We start from the raw sequence: 12,118 nt of genomic DNA, 5'->3' as shown, positions 1-12,118 counted from the left end.
CGCATCTTTGAGAGTATTCGACCCGGTCCCATTCGCCACACTCATCATCCATGGGACCGGACCGAATCCCTCGTTATGAATAGCGTGTTCAGGTCCGCAGTTGTTGAGCGTGGTCGACCTTGGTGGTTCAGAAATGGGGGCCTCAGTGCTGGGGCTTGCACCGCTAGATGTATCTATGGGCGAGGCCTGTCAGGTGAGATCACCAGCGACTGTAGGGTTTGTGGTAGAGGGTGAGGTCTTCGACATAAGACCCCCTGGGGTCGTAGGATAGGTCCCGGGGATTGAAGAATTGGTATTAGAGGGTGCGATCTCTGAGGTAAGGTCCCCATGTAGGACTGGTGCTGGAGGACGAGGACTCATACCGAGCAAGTTTAGTCAAATTCGGGGGCCCGGAAGTGTTGCGAACTGAAGGCGTCGCTTGAAAGCCCGATAAGAGGCTATAGATGTCTGAATTCGCGGCGATTAAAGCTTCGGGTGATGACGCTGCGCTGGAAGACGATTTAGATGCGGTGATGGTTAGCTGAATCGGACCTTGGGCGTTCTGGGTGGGGTTTTGAATGACCTGAACAGTGCCTCTCTCGCCAGAATTTCCAGTCGCTATTATAGTGGTGTAATACTTTAAGGTAGACTGAAAAACAACCTGATATTGAAAGATGTAAACCAAACAGAATGATCCTCCCTTCACCACTTAACCCAACATTTATCTAATCGATCTACTCCTCTTAAGTGATCTCTTGTCTCAGCGTTTGAGAAGAGATAAATTAGGAGTTTCACTTATTTCGCACCAGCTTAGCGAGCTCAGTAGCAGCATCAACATCACTGAGAAGGGTGGCCTGAGAACCGAAGCGAACGTGAACTATGGACTCCGGCTTGGAATCCCAGCACAGAAAACGGCCTGTCGAGCGCATCTGGTGGAGCTCGATGACGACGATAGACTCTACTGGCATGATGATCTCGGTCCAGAACAGTAGATACAGATGATCAGCGATATTGTTCACGGTGGCAGAAACTTTTGAGCCCCATATGTTGGTTGCAGAGCTGTACATCAGAATAGCCCAGTAGCATAGCATACCCTGCCATCGCTGCGGACTGTACGAGTTCGGATGGTTGAGAGTAATCAAAGACTGGAGCTGGAGACCGGCAGCCAAAGCGGAAGATGCGGTAAGCAGAGTTTGTCCTCCAATAGAGATCCAGCCTGTGAACCAGGCAGCAGGCGACCTGGTTTCTGGTGGAGCGAGTGCCGCTACCCAGTGGTATGGACCTGAGAACCTTTCAGTTCAGACTCGTAAAGATTAGATAGATGCCGTACAAACCTCCGGCAGTCGGATAAATTGACGCAACTTCAGCCAAGGAACAAACAATGGCTACAGTGCAGAGAAAAGAGAGAACGCTAGGGCGATAGTTTGAGCATCGTTCCATGTTCCTAAGTTTTATCTGTAGTTGCAGGTTGTAAAATACACAAGGCGCGCCGCCTGCTACGAGGCCAGCCGAAATAACTGTCGACAGAGCCTCCCATGTTGCCATCAAACACAGGCACAATGCAGCCAAGGCAGACAGAGAAAAACGACGGTCCAGTTCTTGGACATGACCTAGTTCAGACCTAGTTGAGCCAGGCGCTCAGCGTCATTGACGGTCCCCTGTTCCTGTACATGACCTAGTTCGGCGAGTTGCTCAGCGTTATTGACTGCCCTCTGTTGGACTAGCTCCGTGGGTTTTGGCTCAGTCATCTTCTGAAAATCAAGAAAGCAAAAGCCCTTCCAGTTGGTTTAGATAGAGCGAAGGAAATGGCGATGTGAGTGACATAATGTACATCTATTAGGTAGCTAAAGAACAGAAAGGTGTTCTGAACAACCCGCTTCGATCAATGTTGCAGGTATGCAGTCTATTGCACGCTAAATTAACCATGGAGTAACACAAAGAGGTGCGGAGATAACCCTTGTCACGCCGAGAGGAGTGGAAAGAACCCTTTTGTTCGGAGACCCGCGGAATCGATTCGCTTTCTTCCGAAAAAAGACATTCATAGAGAACCATGACACACAACTGCCCGGGAAGCCGCTGAATCCTATTCGTATCACGCAGCGCCTACTAACGATTTCACCCCTTGGCTATTGTCGGAATACATTCTTGGTCTGCTAATAGAGTGCTGCTGCCACCAGTGCGGGACCAAGAAAGCTGCTGGTGTCCTTGCAGCTCTCGTGTCTTTTCTTCATTATGGCATAGGACGTTTGGCTGCTGTTGTATGCCACATTCAGTACCATGATCTCTCGACTTTATTTAGTTGAGCGCACTATCGCTGTTATGGCCCGATCCCGAAGCTAGAGATGGCACCCCTGGAGAATTTGGTACTTCAATTTCGGTGGGTTGGGTTGCTTGTGGAGTCTGGGGTGCATTCACTGTGGGGATTCGGGCCGCATCTCTTTACGGCCTTCGATCTGACGTCAACGGACTAGACTAGTCGTCCATAGGACCGATTGCACGATATTGACAGGGTTAATATGATTGTTGGGATGTCCAAGGTGTTTTGCAGGCCATCCATAAAATAGACTCGTCTTGTCTCGTACCGTATGTGAGTTGTGCAGCTGGATTTCAAGCTTGATAGCGAAGTTCGAAATAGCCTGTGAACATGATATTCCGATCGGTCTCTTCTTTCCTGCTCTCGGCTCTATCCGTTTCTGCCCTCAGCGCGGATGAATGGAAAAAGCAATCCGTTTATCAGGTCATGACTGATCGTTTTGCTCGGACTGATGGCTCTACCACTGCATCATGCGATCTATCGACATATTGTGGAGGAACATGGCAGGGCCTCATCAACAAGCTTGACTACATTCAGGGCATGGGCTTCACAGCCGTACAGCTACTCTCCCCCATAAGCCATCATTCCTATGTACTAATAAATATGCAGATCTGGATCTCTCCGGTCGTGCACCAGATCTCAGCACCTGGTAATGTAGATGGGTAAGTTGACCCTCTCCTGTCTACTGAAGCAGAAAGACTTATTCAGTGCTCTAGGGACTCCTATCATGGCTACTGGGCCAAGGACTTCAATAGCCTCAACAGCAACTTCGGCACTTCAGAAGACCTGCTACGGCTGTCCACGGCGCTGCATAGCAGAGGAATGGTATGGAAACCCGTTTTGATGTTCGGCTTATGTGAGAATAGGATGCTAATTAAAGCAGTACTTGATGGTTGACATAGTTACAAACCACATGGCTTACCCAGGATGTCGGAAGTGCGTCGACTATTCGACTTTGACCCCTTTCAACTCGGCGTCCTACTTCCACTCTCCTTGTTCCATTGACTACTCAAACACAACATCTGTTCAGCAGTGCTGGCAGGGAGATGACAATGTGTCACTGCCAGATCTCCGAACCGAGAATCAGAACGTGCGAGACTTCTTTGACCCATGGATTGCACAGCTTGTTACCACTTACAAAATCGATGGGTTGCGAATTGACAGCGCTAAGCATCAGGAAACATCGTTCTGGCCGACGTTCGGTGGGAACGCTACCGTGTACATGGTCGGAGAAGTCTACGAGGGCAACCCGGACGAATTCTTACCTTTCCTCGATGTCTTCCCAGGATTACTCAACTATCCCGTGTGGTACTGGCTTCAGCGTGCGTTCCAATCCACAAGTGCCACAATGACAGAATTGAACACAGGCCTTGCAAACATGCGCTCGAAGACAACCAAGACTGTCTACTTAGGGTCCTTCAGTGAGAATCATGACCAGCCGAGGATGCCAGCATGGAGTAGCCAATCAAGTGATACAGCCCTGATCAAGAATGCAATCGCTTTCGTGATGCTCATGGATGGAATCCCTATAATTTACCAAGGACAGGAACAAAAGCTCAGCGGAGCAAATGTTCCAGCAAATCGCGAAGCCATCTGGCTTACTGGTTACAACACTCAGAGTGAACTTTACCAGTGGGTTGCTCAGATCAATAAATTACGAAATGCCATCATCGGTATCAACAGTGCCTATACCTCCTCTCAGGCCATGTCGTGGACACCGGACCGCCATACTATCGCTCTCCAAAAGGGCCCCTCTGGTTACAGCACAGTCAGTGTCTTCAACAACATCGGGTCGTCCGGCAGCAGCTACCCGGTTACGCTGGCCTCAAGGAATACAGGCTTTGCATCTAGTCAGCACATCGTTGACATAGTTGGGTGCAATTCATACACTACGGATAGCAGCGGAAATCTGGTGTTTATCATGACAAACTTGCCAAAGGTTCTCTATCCGTTAGATAATCTCAGGGGTTCAGGCATCTGCCCATCCTTAACCGGATCTGCCAGCAGCCAAACAACTGCTACATCTCTGCGTAAGTGACGTTAACTATTGTATGCCATACATGAGGCTAGGTTCCTCTGAATAGGGAGAAGCGGCTGACTCCGGTCAAACAAGGCACCTCTAGTGGCACAACAACGGCATGTCCGATACCGACGTCGGTGGCAGTCACATTTACTGAGAAGGTGACTACTTCATATGGCCAAACAATTAAAATGTAAGTCAATTTACATATGTCACACAGTGATAATACTAACTCCCGGCAGCGTTGGAAACATTGATGCCCTCGGTAATTGGGACATAAACCGTGCAGTTACCCTAAGCGCCTCGCAATACAGTAGTAGCAATCCCATATGGACCATTACCATCAATCTTCTGGCCGGCGATTCCATCCAGTACAAGTTTATTAATGTCGCTAGCAGTGGTACAGTGGCTTGGGAGGCTGACCCGAATCATTCATACACTGTTCCGTCCTCTTGCGGAACAACGACGGCCGCAGTATCGAACACTTGGCAGTCATAGAAAACTGGGTTCTCAGGCGGTATCTCGCATTTTGAGACTGACATAATTATAAGATCAAATCGTGGCCTGTGATACTACTTTTTAACTACTGACTGCTATCGTGTTTTAGAGAAAGTGCATTTAAAGGGGTACAGCGCGCCTAGAGCGTTCAGGAATTAAGCTCTCGTTATGAACAAGCAAGAAACGTAGGATTTATCACACTCCGGCCTTCTGGATTACAAATTGTGCAGCGGCAGATGCCTTGGTGGCATAGGTTAGGTGAGCAATGTTGATGAATCCACCTTGACAGACGGTGTCATCTGGGAGGCATATGATCATGGTCTTCCCAACAGCACCGGTGATAGCGGTCTGGTTTCGTGGGTCTCCAAACGTCACCACCGAGTTGACCTTTGACATTGTTTCCACAGATAAGGAGTCCGCGGTGCCACGGACGACGAGCGCGCCCTGGGAGTAGCCAGACATCACAACTTTGCTGTCAGGGCACTTAGTGATAGCCTGGTTAACGAAGGACGTCCTAATGATAATCAGTACTTCTATTCTCCAAAGGTGTATCAAAATCAATTGAGGTAGTTCTCTTACATGCTCGGCACCCCATCAGTGCCATTCCGGTTGAATCCGGCGACGGTCGCGGGATAGTTGACCCCTTGCACCGCCAAGGATTTACCGCCTAGTTGCTCAGACAATGCATCAAAGAACGGCGGACCCGTGAAGAGTCCGACATTGCCTGGCTCCGTCGTGCCTCTGGCGAATATCACAGTGATGTCGGAACACGGCGCATTCTTTGCGAGGTCTTCCCTTGTGGTGTCGATTCCGACTGCTAGCGCAAGGCCTTGTTGAAGAGGCGTCACAAGCTTCCCAACTGCATCAGCCGCTTCCTCGCCCGCGGGAAGAGTGATGAGCAATCGAAGCAGCTGATTCAAAGGTCCACTGGGGAACTTGGCTAGAGCATCGGGGATGGTTTGTCTCGAGTCAAGGGAGAAGCTGGGGGCTGGCGTTAGGTTCTGGCCGGGGATTCGGTGAACTCCGTCATTTGGGGGGATAGCATTGACGAAGGGTGTTAAGTAAAACATCAATAAGAAGCCCAAAACAGAGGTATAGAGAGTCCTTGGTCTAGTATCCATTTTGTGAAGTTTGACCGTTTTTTGATGGTGAAAAGTTAAGGTGTTTAAGAATTGTTGATGATTCAGAAGTAACGCGACGTCTGATACAATTTTCTGAAAGGCAATGGTAGGAGAATTATATACTACCTGAGGCTCCTGACATATTGCAATTAAGCCTCTGGTTCCCTTACTCCGTATAAGATGTGGAGATGCGATTGGCGATTCAAGCCTGAATCGTCACGCCCTATGAAACTACGGCTGTGTACTCCATCGCAACCCTTTCCTTATCAAGCTTAGGGTGCTTGGCCTTCATGCCTAAACTTAGCATGGTCCCCCTCAATCACCCGCGACTGTATCATATTGTCGCTTCATGCTGTTTTCGAGACTTGCCATTCATATTTACATTATAATAATAAAGAACATGTCAGGACGGTCGGTCTATCTTGAATACATCGTAGATGTGCACACCCCGTTCGCGAAATTGTACAAGGTGGATCGGTCCTGTTCCAGTACCAAATGACATTGGTAACATCTGCCCATCAGCGGGCATCTGTCTCCTTACAGCATCACACTGGCTCCAGACAGCGGGTTTCAAAGGCGGTGCTCAAACCGATGCAACCTTATTGCCACAAATTGGAGCAATGAACTAGCTTGCTCACCAGCCAAACTCGACTTATGGCACCAAATAATCTACTGCCTGAACTAACCATGATGCTCCTCTTAACGCAACTCCCGTCGAAAAGTGCGAGATAGGCTTTGATCTCGTCCCTTGCCTAGCTCAAAGTGTGAACCATTAACAACATAAATGCTACGTTATCTATCTGAAGACCATATTTTGTATAACCAGCTGTTAATAGTTTTCATAGCTCACTTAATATCTCGGAGTCAAATGTGCCTTATTATCATGCTTCACCTTGAAGTCGAATTCCTGGTGTTGATGAAATCAGCTTGCTATAAGACTTCTCCAGATATTATCGTTAGCTACCATAAATGTATTCTTGATTTTCTAATGCTAGCAAACCGAGAGTCCTACCTCTTGGCCGACTTCTATGTCCCAGGTCTTTCTACTAAGGGCAAACAGGGCGCGGCCCGTCGTGACTGCGCGTCGTCCCAGTCCATGGTGCTGATGGCCAGGTGAGTGTGCACGCTGGCCGCGTTCGCATGCGGCCCCCGCCGGCCGCAGCGAGGCCCAACTTGACCTTGGCGATAGCCTCGGGCGGATGCGTAGGCACACCGGCCTTCACCCAAAGATCCTTGATCCCGGCCGTCATGTGTCTATCTGTGAAGCTGGGGCAGATAGTATGGATGCACGGGGAATTCCCGCAGTACCTTGACCCGCAACACACGTAGCAGTCCGATGATGCCATGCTTGGCCACTGAGTAGGCTGCCATCCCGGGCGTCTCTTTGAAGCTGCCGTTGCTGCTGAGCAGTGTCAGTGTCTTGTCATGCAGCGCGCCGTGCGTCCGCGAGTGCGCCAGGTAAGTGAAGGCGACGTGCGCGAAATAGATGACTCCCGTGAGGTTGATGTCCAGCGTGCTGGTATTTAGGGCGATCTCAACGTCGGCCAGCCTGCAAACTAGCCGGGATGCTCCATTATGGCGCCGTTGGTGATGACGTGATCGATGCCGCCGCCGAGGGAAACAGCTTTCTTGAAGAGCGAGAGGGTGTCAGCATGTGAACAGATGCCCATTGGCACGAAGGCAACACGGTCCGAGAACTCGGCCGCGAGCCGCGCGGCCTTCTCCTTATTCCAGTTCCCGAAAACCACGCGGACATCATGCTAATGAAACTGCCGTACCGCCTCCCGGCCCATGCCATCGGCGCTGCCGGTGATAACGACGACGACGGCACCCCGCAGATAGTTCAGCCGGAGCGAGGTATCTTCGGGGTCGAACGAGGCCATTTTTGGATTTCGTGTTATTGTCAGCACATAAGTGCGAATGGCCTACGCGTAAGCATCATCATCGTCGTCGTCACCATGTCCTACCATCGCAGTCCGAAGTGGTGGTGGGAGGGTCGTCGCTCGGACCGAATTCCGTAGTGGAGGCCATTCCTTCGAGAGGTTATCATATATGCAGGACCGCGCGGTGCAAGTGCCCAATTGATACATCAAAATGGACCGACGACCCATCAGCACACCCGTGGGTGGATTGGCCTTTCAGTTCTGTCGGCGCAAGGTACGATGTGATAAGGGACATCACCAGTGACGGCGGGTGCAAAGCATAGCCTGGCGGTCCACCTAGATGGGGCTGGCAACAGCGCTTGAGACCAAGAGGCCGCATGAGGGGCTCGTGTGAGGGCCTTGTCTATTTGGTCGGTGGAGGAGGAACGGTTTAGCTTGGTGGCTGGGAGCGAGGGGGGATTGATCTTCGCGGCGACGATGCGGCTTGAGAACGTCGGCTGGCATGTGTGAATGGAAGTGGGCTGTGCTCTAGGAGACCTTGAGGAGAGGAGGAAACCATAAATGGCCGTGGTGAAGCCCACCCGTCCCGATGAGTCCCTGCAGGAGAGGTAGATACGAGAAAGGTGAAACAGTTGGGCCAGGGACGTAGCAGCTAGTTGCTCAATGGGGTTCTGGTAAGGCGAGAGAGATGGGGATACGGAATGAATCTGAGTAGGTGAGGCTGTTGCTGTCCATCGACAACTAAGACAAGATTGACAGAGGAAGAGGAGAAGGATAGGATAAGCACCAAGCTAATCTTCTAGACGATCTGCATGTCCCACCTCTTCTACTACGCTCCCTCGATGATTGGTCGCCGCCACCAGGCTTAGGAAATGATAAAATAAATATCATCACCTTCTCTGGCTCCCCAGAATCCCGTGGTGAAGAGGAAACCCACCGCAGATGCCATCCTCCTCAGCTGCGCCGACCGATTTCAACCGGCAACGCCCATATGCTTAGAACCTGTAAGAGACTGGCATGCCTGCGGGTGAGGGTATCACGCAACAATAATAGCAAATGGAGAGCGCTAAGCAAAAAAACCACCCCATCTGCCTCATTTCTCTTGCTTTTCAGTTGTCGCGTTTTTCCTTGCTGCGTTTCCCAGCGTCAAGCATCATTTTTTTCATGGCTTCCTGCCTTAGCGCTTCTGCTTCACGATCTTTCTCCTTCTTAGCATCATCTCGCTTCTCCTTGCTGGTCTTGCCGGTGGCCATCGTAATATCCTCATAAGCAAGTTCTCGCTCAAGGCTATCATCTCTGTCTTTGGAAGAAGACATAGTGATGTAGAATTATTTTCTATGTCGAAAGTTATGATAAGTTTTCGGAATTTAAAGAAGACTTAGATTTGATGGAAGAGTCATAGGGTATGTTGAGTACACACCAATACAATAACCAGTGTATATGACTTAGGGGGTTGTACTATGATAAACTTTGGCCAATAAAGCACTTCGCGATTAGAGGTTCGAATAACCACACAAAGCCTGGTGAAAAACGCGTGTAAGGTTAGGTGGACACTGGGAGCTGTGAGGGGATAATCTTAGCTGGCTGGTTTGTGGAAATGCACGAGCAGTCGACGTAATTTATATATTTTTTTTCCATACTATCTTACACACCACATGCCTTGACTCTAGCATGCATCCTTCTGCCACCAACCACCTATAGAACGCCCAGGACTTGTCTTGGGTTGTTGGACACAAATTTGCACTTTACGGATTGTGGTGCTCTGATGGCAAGATTCGATTGGCCCCAGTCGGCACTCGTTGCATCAAGCTGTAGATCCCTTGCACATATGATAGGAAGTGGCCGGGCGGTTTTGGGGCGGTGTAGGCCCTATTTTTATCCGCCAATAGAACTCAGCTGGGCGTCGTCCCACATATTGAAGGAAGGCTTATCGTCTCACTACTTGACGGTCCTCAAAACTTTTCATTAGACTACATCATTGTTGCCTTCTTCATTGTCAATCGATAGGCTGAGTGCTTCATTCCACACTTCAAACCGATAATAATATTGTACAGTCGGTACTCTTTCTAAAGAAACTTGCTCCGCTAAGTCCGTTGTGACCATGTACAAACGCCGGCAAAAACTCGACGATCTGGCATGGGATAAGAATGACACGGCAGAAGAAGATTCCCAGAAACGGATGTGCGAACCAAGCATCTGTCGCCAAATCGAAGCTCTCGTTACGGATAAATGCGGCAGACCAGCTAGGCTCAAAAACATCATCACAGGGGGCTTCAACATCCATTATATGCTTTGTTTTCAAGGAGAAGATTCAATGTCAGACGTGACAGTGCGAGTGCCATGGCCATCGACAGTCCAATTTCCGGGCGAAAAGTCTATCTATGAAGCAGCGACATCAGAATACGTGAGACTCAAGACGCGGATTCCAGTCCCACAAGTCCTCCACCACGACCCGGCCTCTGATATTGGACCCATTCTCATCCTTCAGCGAGTTGAGAACCGAGGCGATATGACGGACCCTCTTGCCATCCAAGGGCGGGAACCCAGCTTAACTCCAGCTCTAAACCCGGGTCTCCCAGAGAGCAAGCTGAGAAGCCTGTGGGGTAAGCTGGCATGGGTTCTACTAGAGTTAGGCAAACCAACCTTCCCTCGCATAGGGTCTCTGGTAGAGGTGGAGGACTCCTTCCGGATTGGTGGCCGACCACTGACGCAGAATATGAGTAGTATGACGCAACTTGCTCATATTCCTCCGGCCATCTTTCCGGCCGAAAGCAAGACTTTTGCAACAGCTGATGAGTGGTATCTGGAACTCGCCAATATGCATCTGGCGCAGCTTCTTTTTCAACATAACGACGTTATTTCCAGTGAAGATGATTGCCGCAATAAGTATGTTGCTCGGCAGCTATTCCGCAGGCTCGCTAAACAGGGACGTCTATCAACCTTCGGCTTTGCGCAAGACAACTGGTCTGCTTATGCTGAGGAGGTGACTCGCCCAAGACTTCCAACCCCAAACGGGTTGGCTGACTTCCGCCTCTGGTGCGATGATTTCAGGCCGGCCAATGTCCTGAGAAGCGATTCAGACGCTGATAGTGTGGACAAAGTGGCGGCTGTGATTGACTGGGAGTTCACGTACGCAGCACCGACACAATTCGCCCTCGACCCGCCCTGGTGGTTGCTTTTCGAAACACCAGAAATGTGGCGACCATCTGGTGTTGACGAGTGGAGCAAGGCCTATGGGCAAAGGTTGGAGGCATGGCTGAAGGCTGTGGAGGAGCAGGAAGACGGTGCCGCCTTTCTGGATGGTGTGCCTCTCTCACAGCATATGAGGGAAAGCTGGGAGACAGGTCGCTTCTGGCTTAACTATGCGGCGCGGAAGAGTTGGGCTTTTGATGCTATCTTCTGGAACTTTCTGGATGAGCGTTTCTTTGGCACGCGGGACGCAGAGGTACCTGATGAGGAGCTGTGGAAGGCTAGGATTGATCTCTTGAGTTATGAGGAACAGCAAGCTATGGAACCCTTGGTGAAGCGAAAAATGCAGGAATCTGAGGAACGAATCTTAGTAGAGTGGGAACCAGATACAGCAAGCAACTATTTAGCAAAGATTTTATTAGAGTAACTATTAGAACTCTAGCTCTAGATATAATTAAACTCTAACCAGCTATAACAACTATAGGCAACCTCTATAGTCATTTTGTTTAGTATGGTAGCTAGACTAATAGAGATGTTTAAGGGGGTTGCCTATAGTTAGATTCCTATAATAAGTATACTGTAGTTAGAACCTTATACTAAAGGGCTGTAAGAATCTATAGAGGTGTAGATAGAGTATAGAAGAGAAGATATGTCTAATCTACTCAAGTATTCACGGCGCGAACGGGCCCTGTTTGCGATTCTGCTCCAATCAGCCGTCAGACATCTTAACAGGGGTTCGAAAATCCAGAACAGGGCACATTCTGAGATTAGACTTTTTTCATCTATTAGGAAATAGGCCCTGTTTTTACGTTTTGTACTTTATGTTATATTATATCGATTAAGTTTATATAATGCCCTCTATATAGAAGAAGACTTAAATCTCTCTCTATACTACCCTAAGAGACCTTTAAAAAGGCTAGCCTTATACTATTATATTCTATTAAATAAGCTCTATTATACTATAATACTATATATTATATTTAGGCCTCTTGTGACGATCCTTGATCCCAAGAGGTAAGACTACTTCGTAGGACCGGAGGCGTGTGGGTTTATGTAAGCAGTAAGTGATGGGCGCTGCTGAGCAATGGTGGGTGACTTGATCGTAGCTAAGATA

General features: G+C 49.3%; 6 protein-coding genes across 6 annotated transcripts; 2 read left to right on the top strand and 4 right to left on the bottom strand.

Annotated features, from left to right (window-relative positions):
* Positions 1-770: 770 nt before the first annotated feature.
* On the bottom strand, positions 771-1,419 carry E0L32_011519 (uncharacterized protein; the record flags this gene model as incomplete). Its single annotated transcript, XM_031134257.1, has 2 exons — positions 771-1,261; positions 1,314-1,419. 2 exons carry the CDS (start codon positions 1,417-1,419, stop codon positions 771-773), a joined length of 597 nt encoding a protein of 198 aa, XP_031000481.1.
* Positions 1,420-2,623: 1,204 nt separating this feature from the next.
* E0L32_011518 (uncharacterized protein) lies at positions 2,624-4,811 on the top strand (the record flags this gene model as incomplete). The annotated part of the gene is made up of 7 exons (XM_031134256.1): positions 2,624-2,848; positions 2,903-2,955; positions 3,010-3,149; positions 3,196-4,061; positions 4,298-4,323; positions 4,378-4,506; positions 4,556-4,811. The coding sequence occupies 7 exons, from the start codon at positions 2,624-2,626 to the stop codon at positions 4,809-4,811; spliced, it is 1,695 nt and encodes a 564-aa protein (XP_031000480.1).
* A 195-nt stretch (positions 4,812-5,006) lies between these two features.
* E0L32_011517 (uncharacterized protein) lies at positions 5,007-5,932 on the bottom strand (the record flags this gene model as incomplete). The annotated part of the gene is made up of 2 exons (XM_031134255.1): positions 5,007-5,325; positions 5,391-5,932. The coding sequence occupies 2 exons, from the start codon at positions 5,930-5,932 to the stop codon at positions 5,007-5,009; spliced, it is 861 nt and encodes a 286-aa protein (XP_031000479.1).
* A 1,556-nt stretch (positions 5,933-7,488) lies between these two features.
* On the bottom strand, positions 7,489-7,815 carry E0L32_011516 (uncharacterized protein; the record flags this gene model as incomplete). The annotated part of the gene is made up of 2 exons (XM_031134254.1): positions 7,489-7,656; positions 7,711-7,815. 2 exons carry the CDS (start codon positions 7,813-7,815, stop codon positions 7,489-7,491), a joined length of 273 nt encoding a protein of 90 aa, XP_031000478.1.
* Positions 7,816-8,924: 1,109 nt separating this feature from the next.
* On the bottom strand, positions 8,925-9,131 carry E0L32_011515 (uncharacterized protein; the record flags this gene model as incomplete). Its single annotated transcript, XM_031134253.1, has 1 exon — positions 8,925-9,131. The coding sequence occupies one exon, from the start codon at positions 9,129-9,131 to the stop codon at positions 8,925-8,927; it is 207 nt and encodes a 68-aa protein (XP_031000477.1).
* A 785-nt stretch (positions 9,132-9,916) lies between these two features.
* On the top strand, positions 9,917-11,431 carry E0L32_011514 (uncharacterized protein; the record flags this gene model as incomplete). Its single annotated transcript, XM_031134252.1, has 1 exon — positions 9,917-11,431. One exon carries the CDS (start codon positions 9,917-9,919, stop codon positions 11,429-11,431), a length of 1,515 nt encoding a protein of 504 aa, XP_031000476.1.
* Between the last annotated feature and the right edge of the window lie 687 nt (positions 11,432-12,118).

Source organism: Thyridium curvatum, assembly GCF_004353045.1.
Source record: "Thyridium curvatum strain D216 chromosome Unknown NODE_109_length_111707_cov_65.997051, whole genome shotgun sequence".
Classification (NCBI taxonomy): Eukaryota; Fungi; Ascomycota; class Sordariomycetes; order Thyridiales; family Thyridiaceae; genus Thyridium; species Thyridium curvatum.
This window is presented reverse-complemented; position numbering and strand designations above follow the sequence as displayed.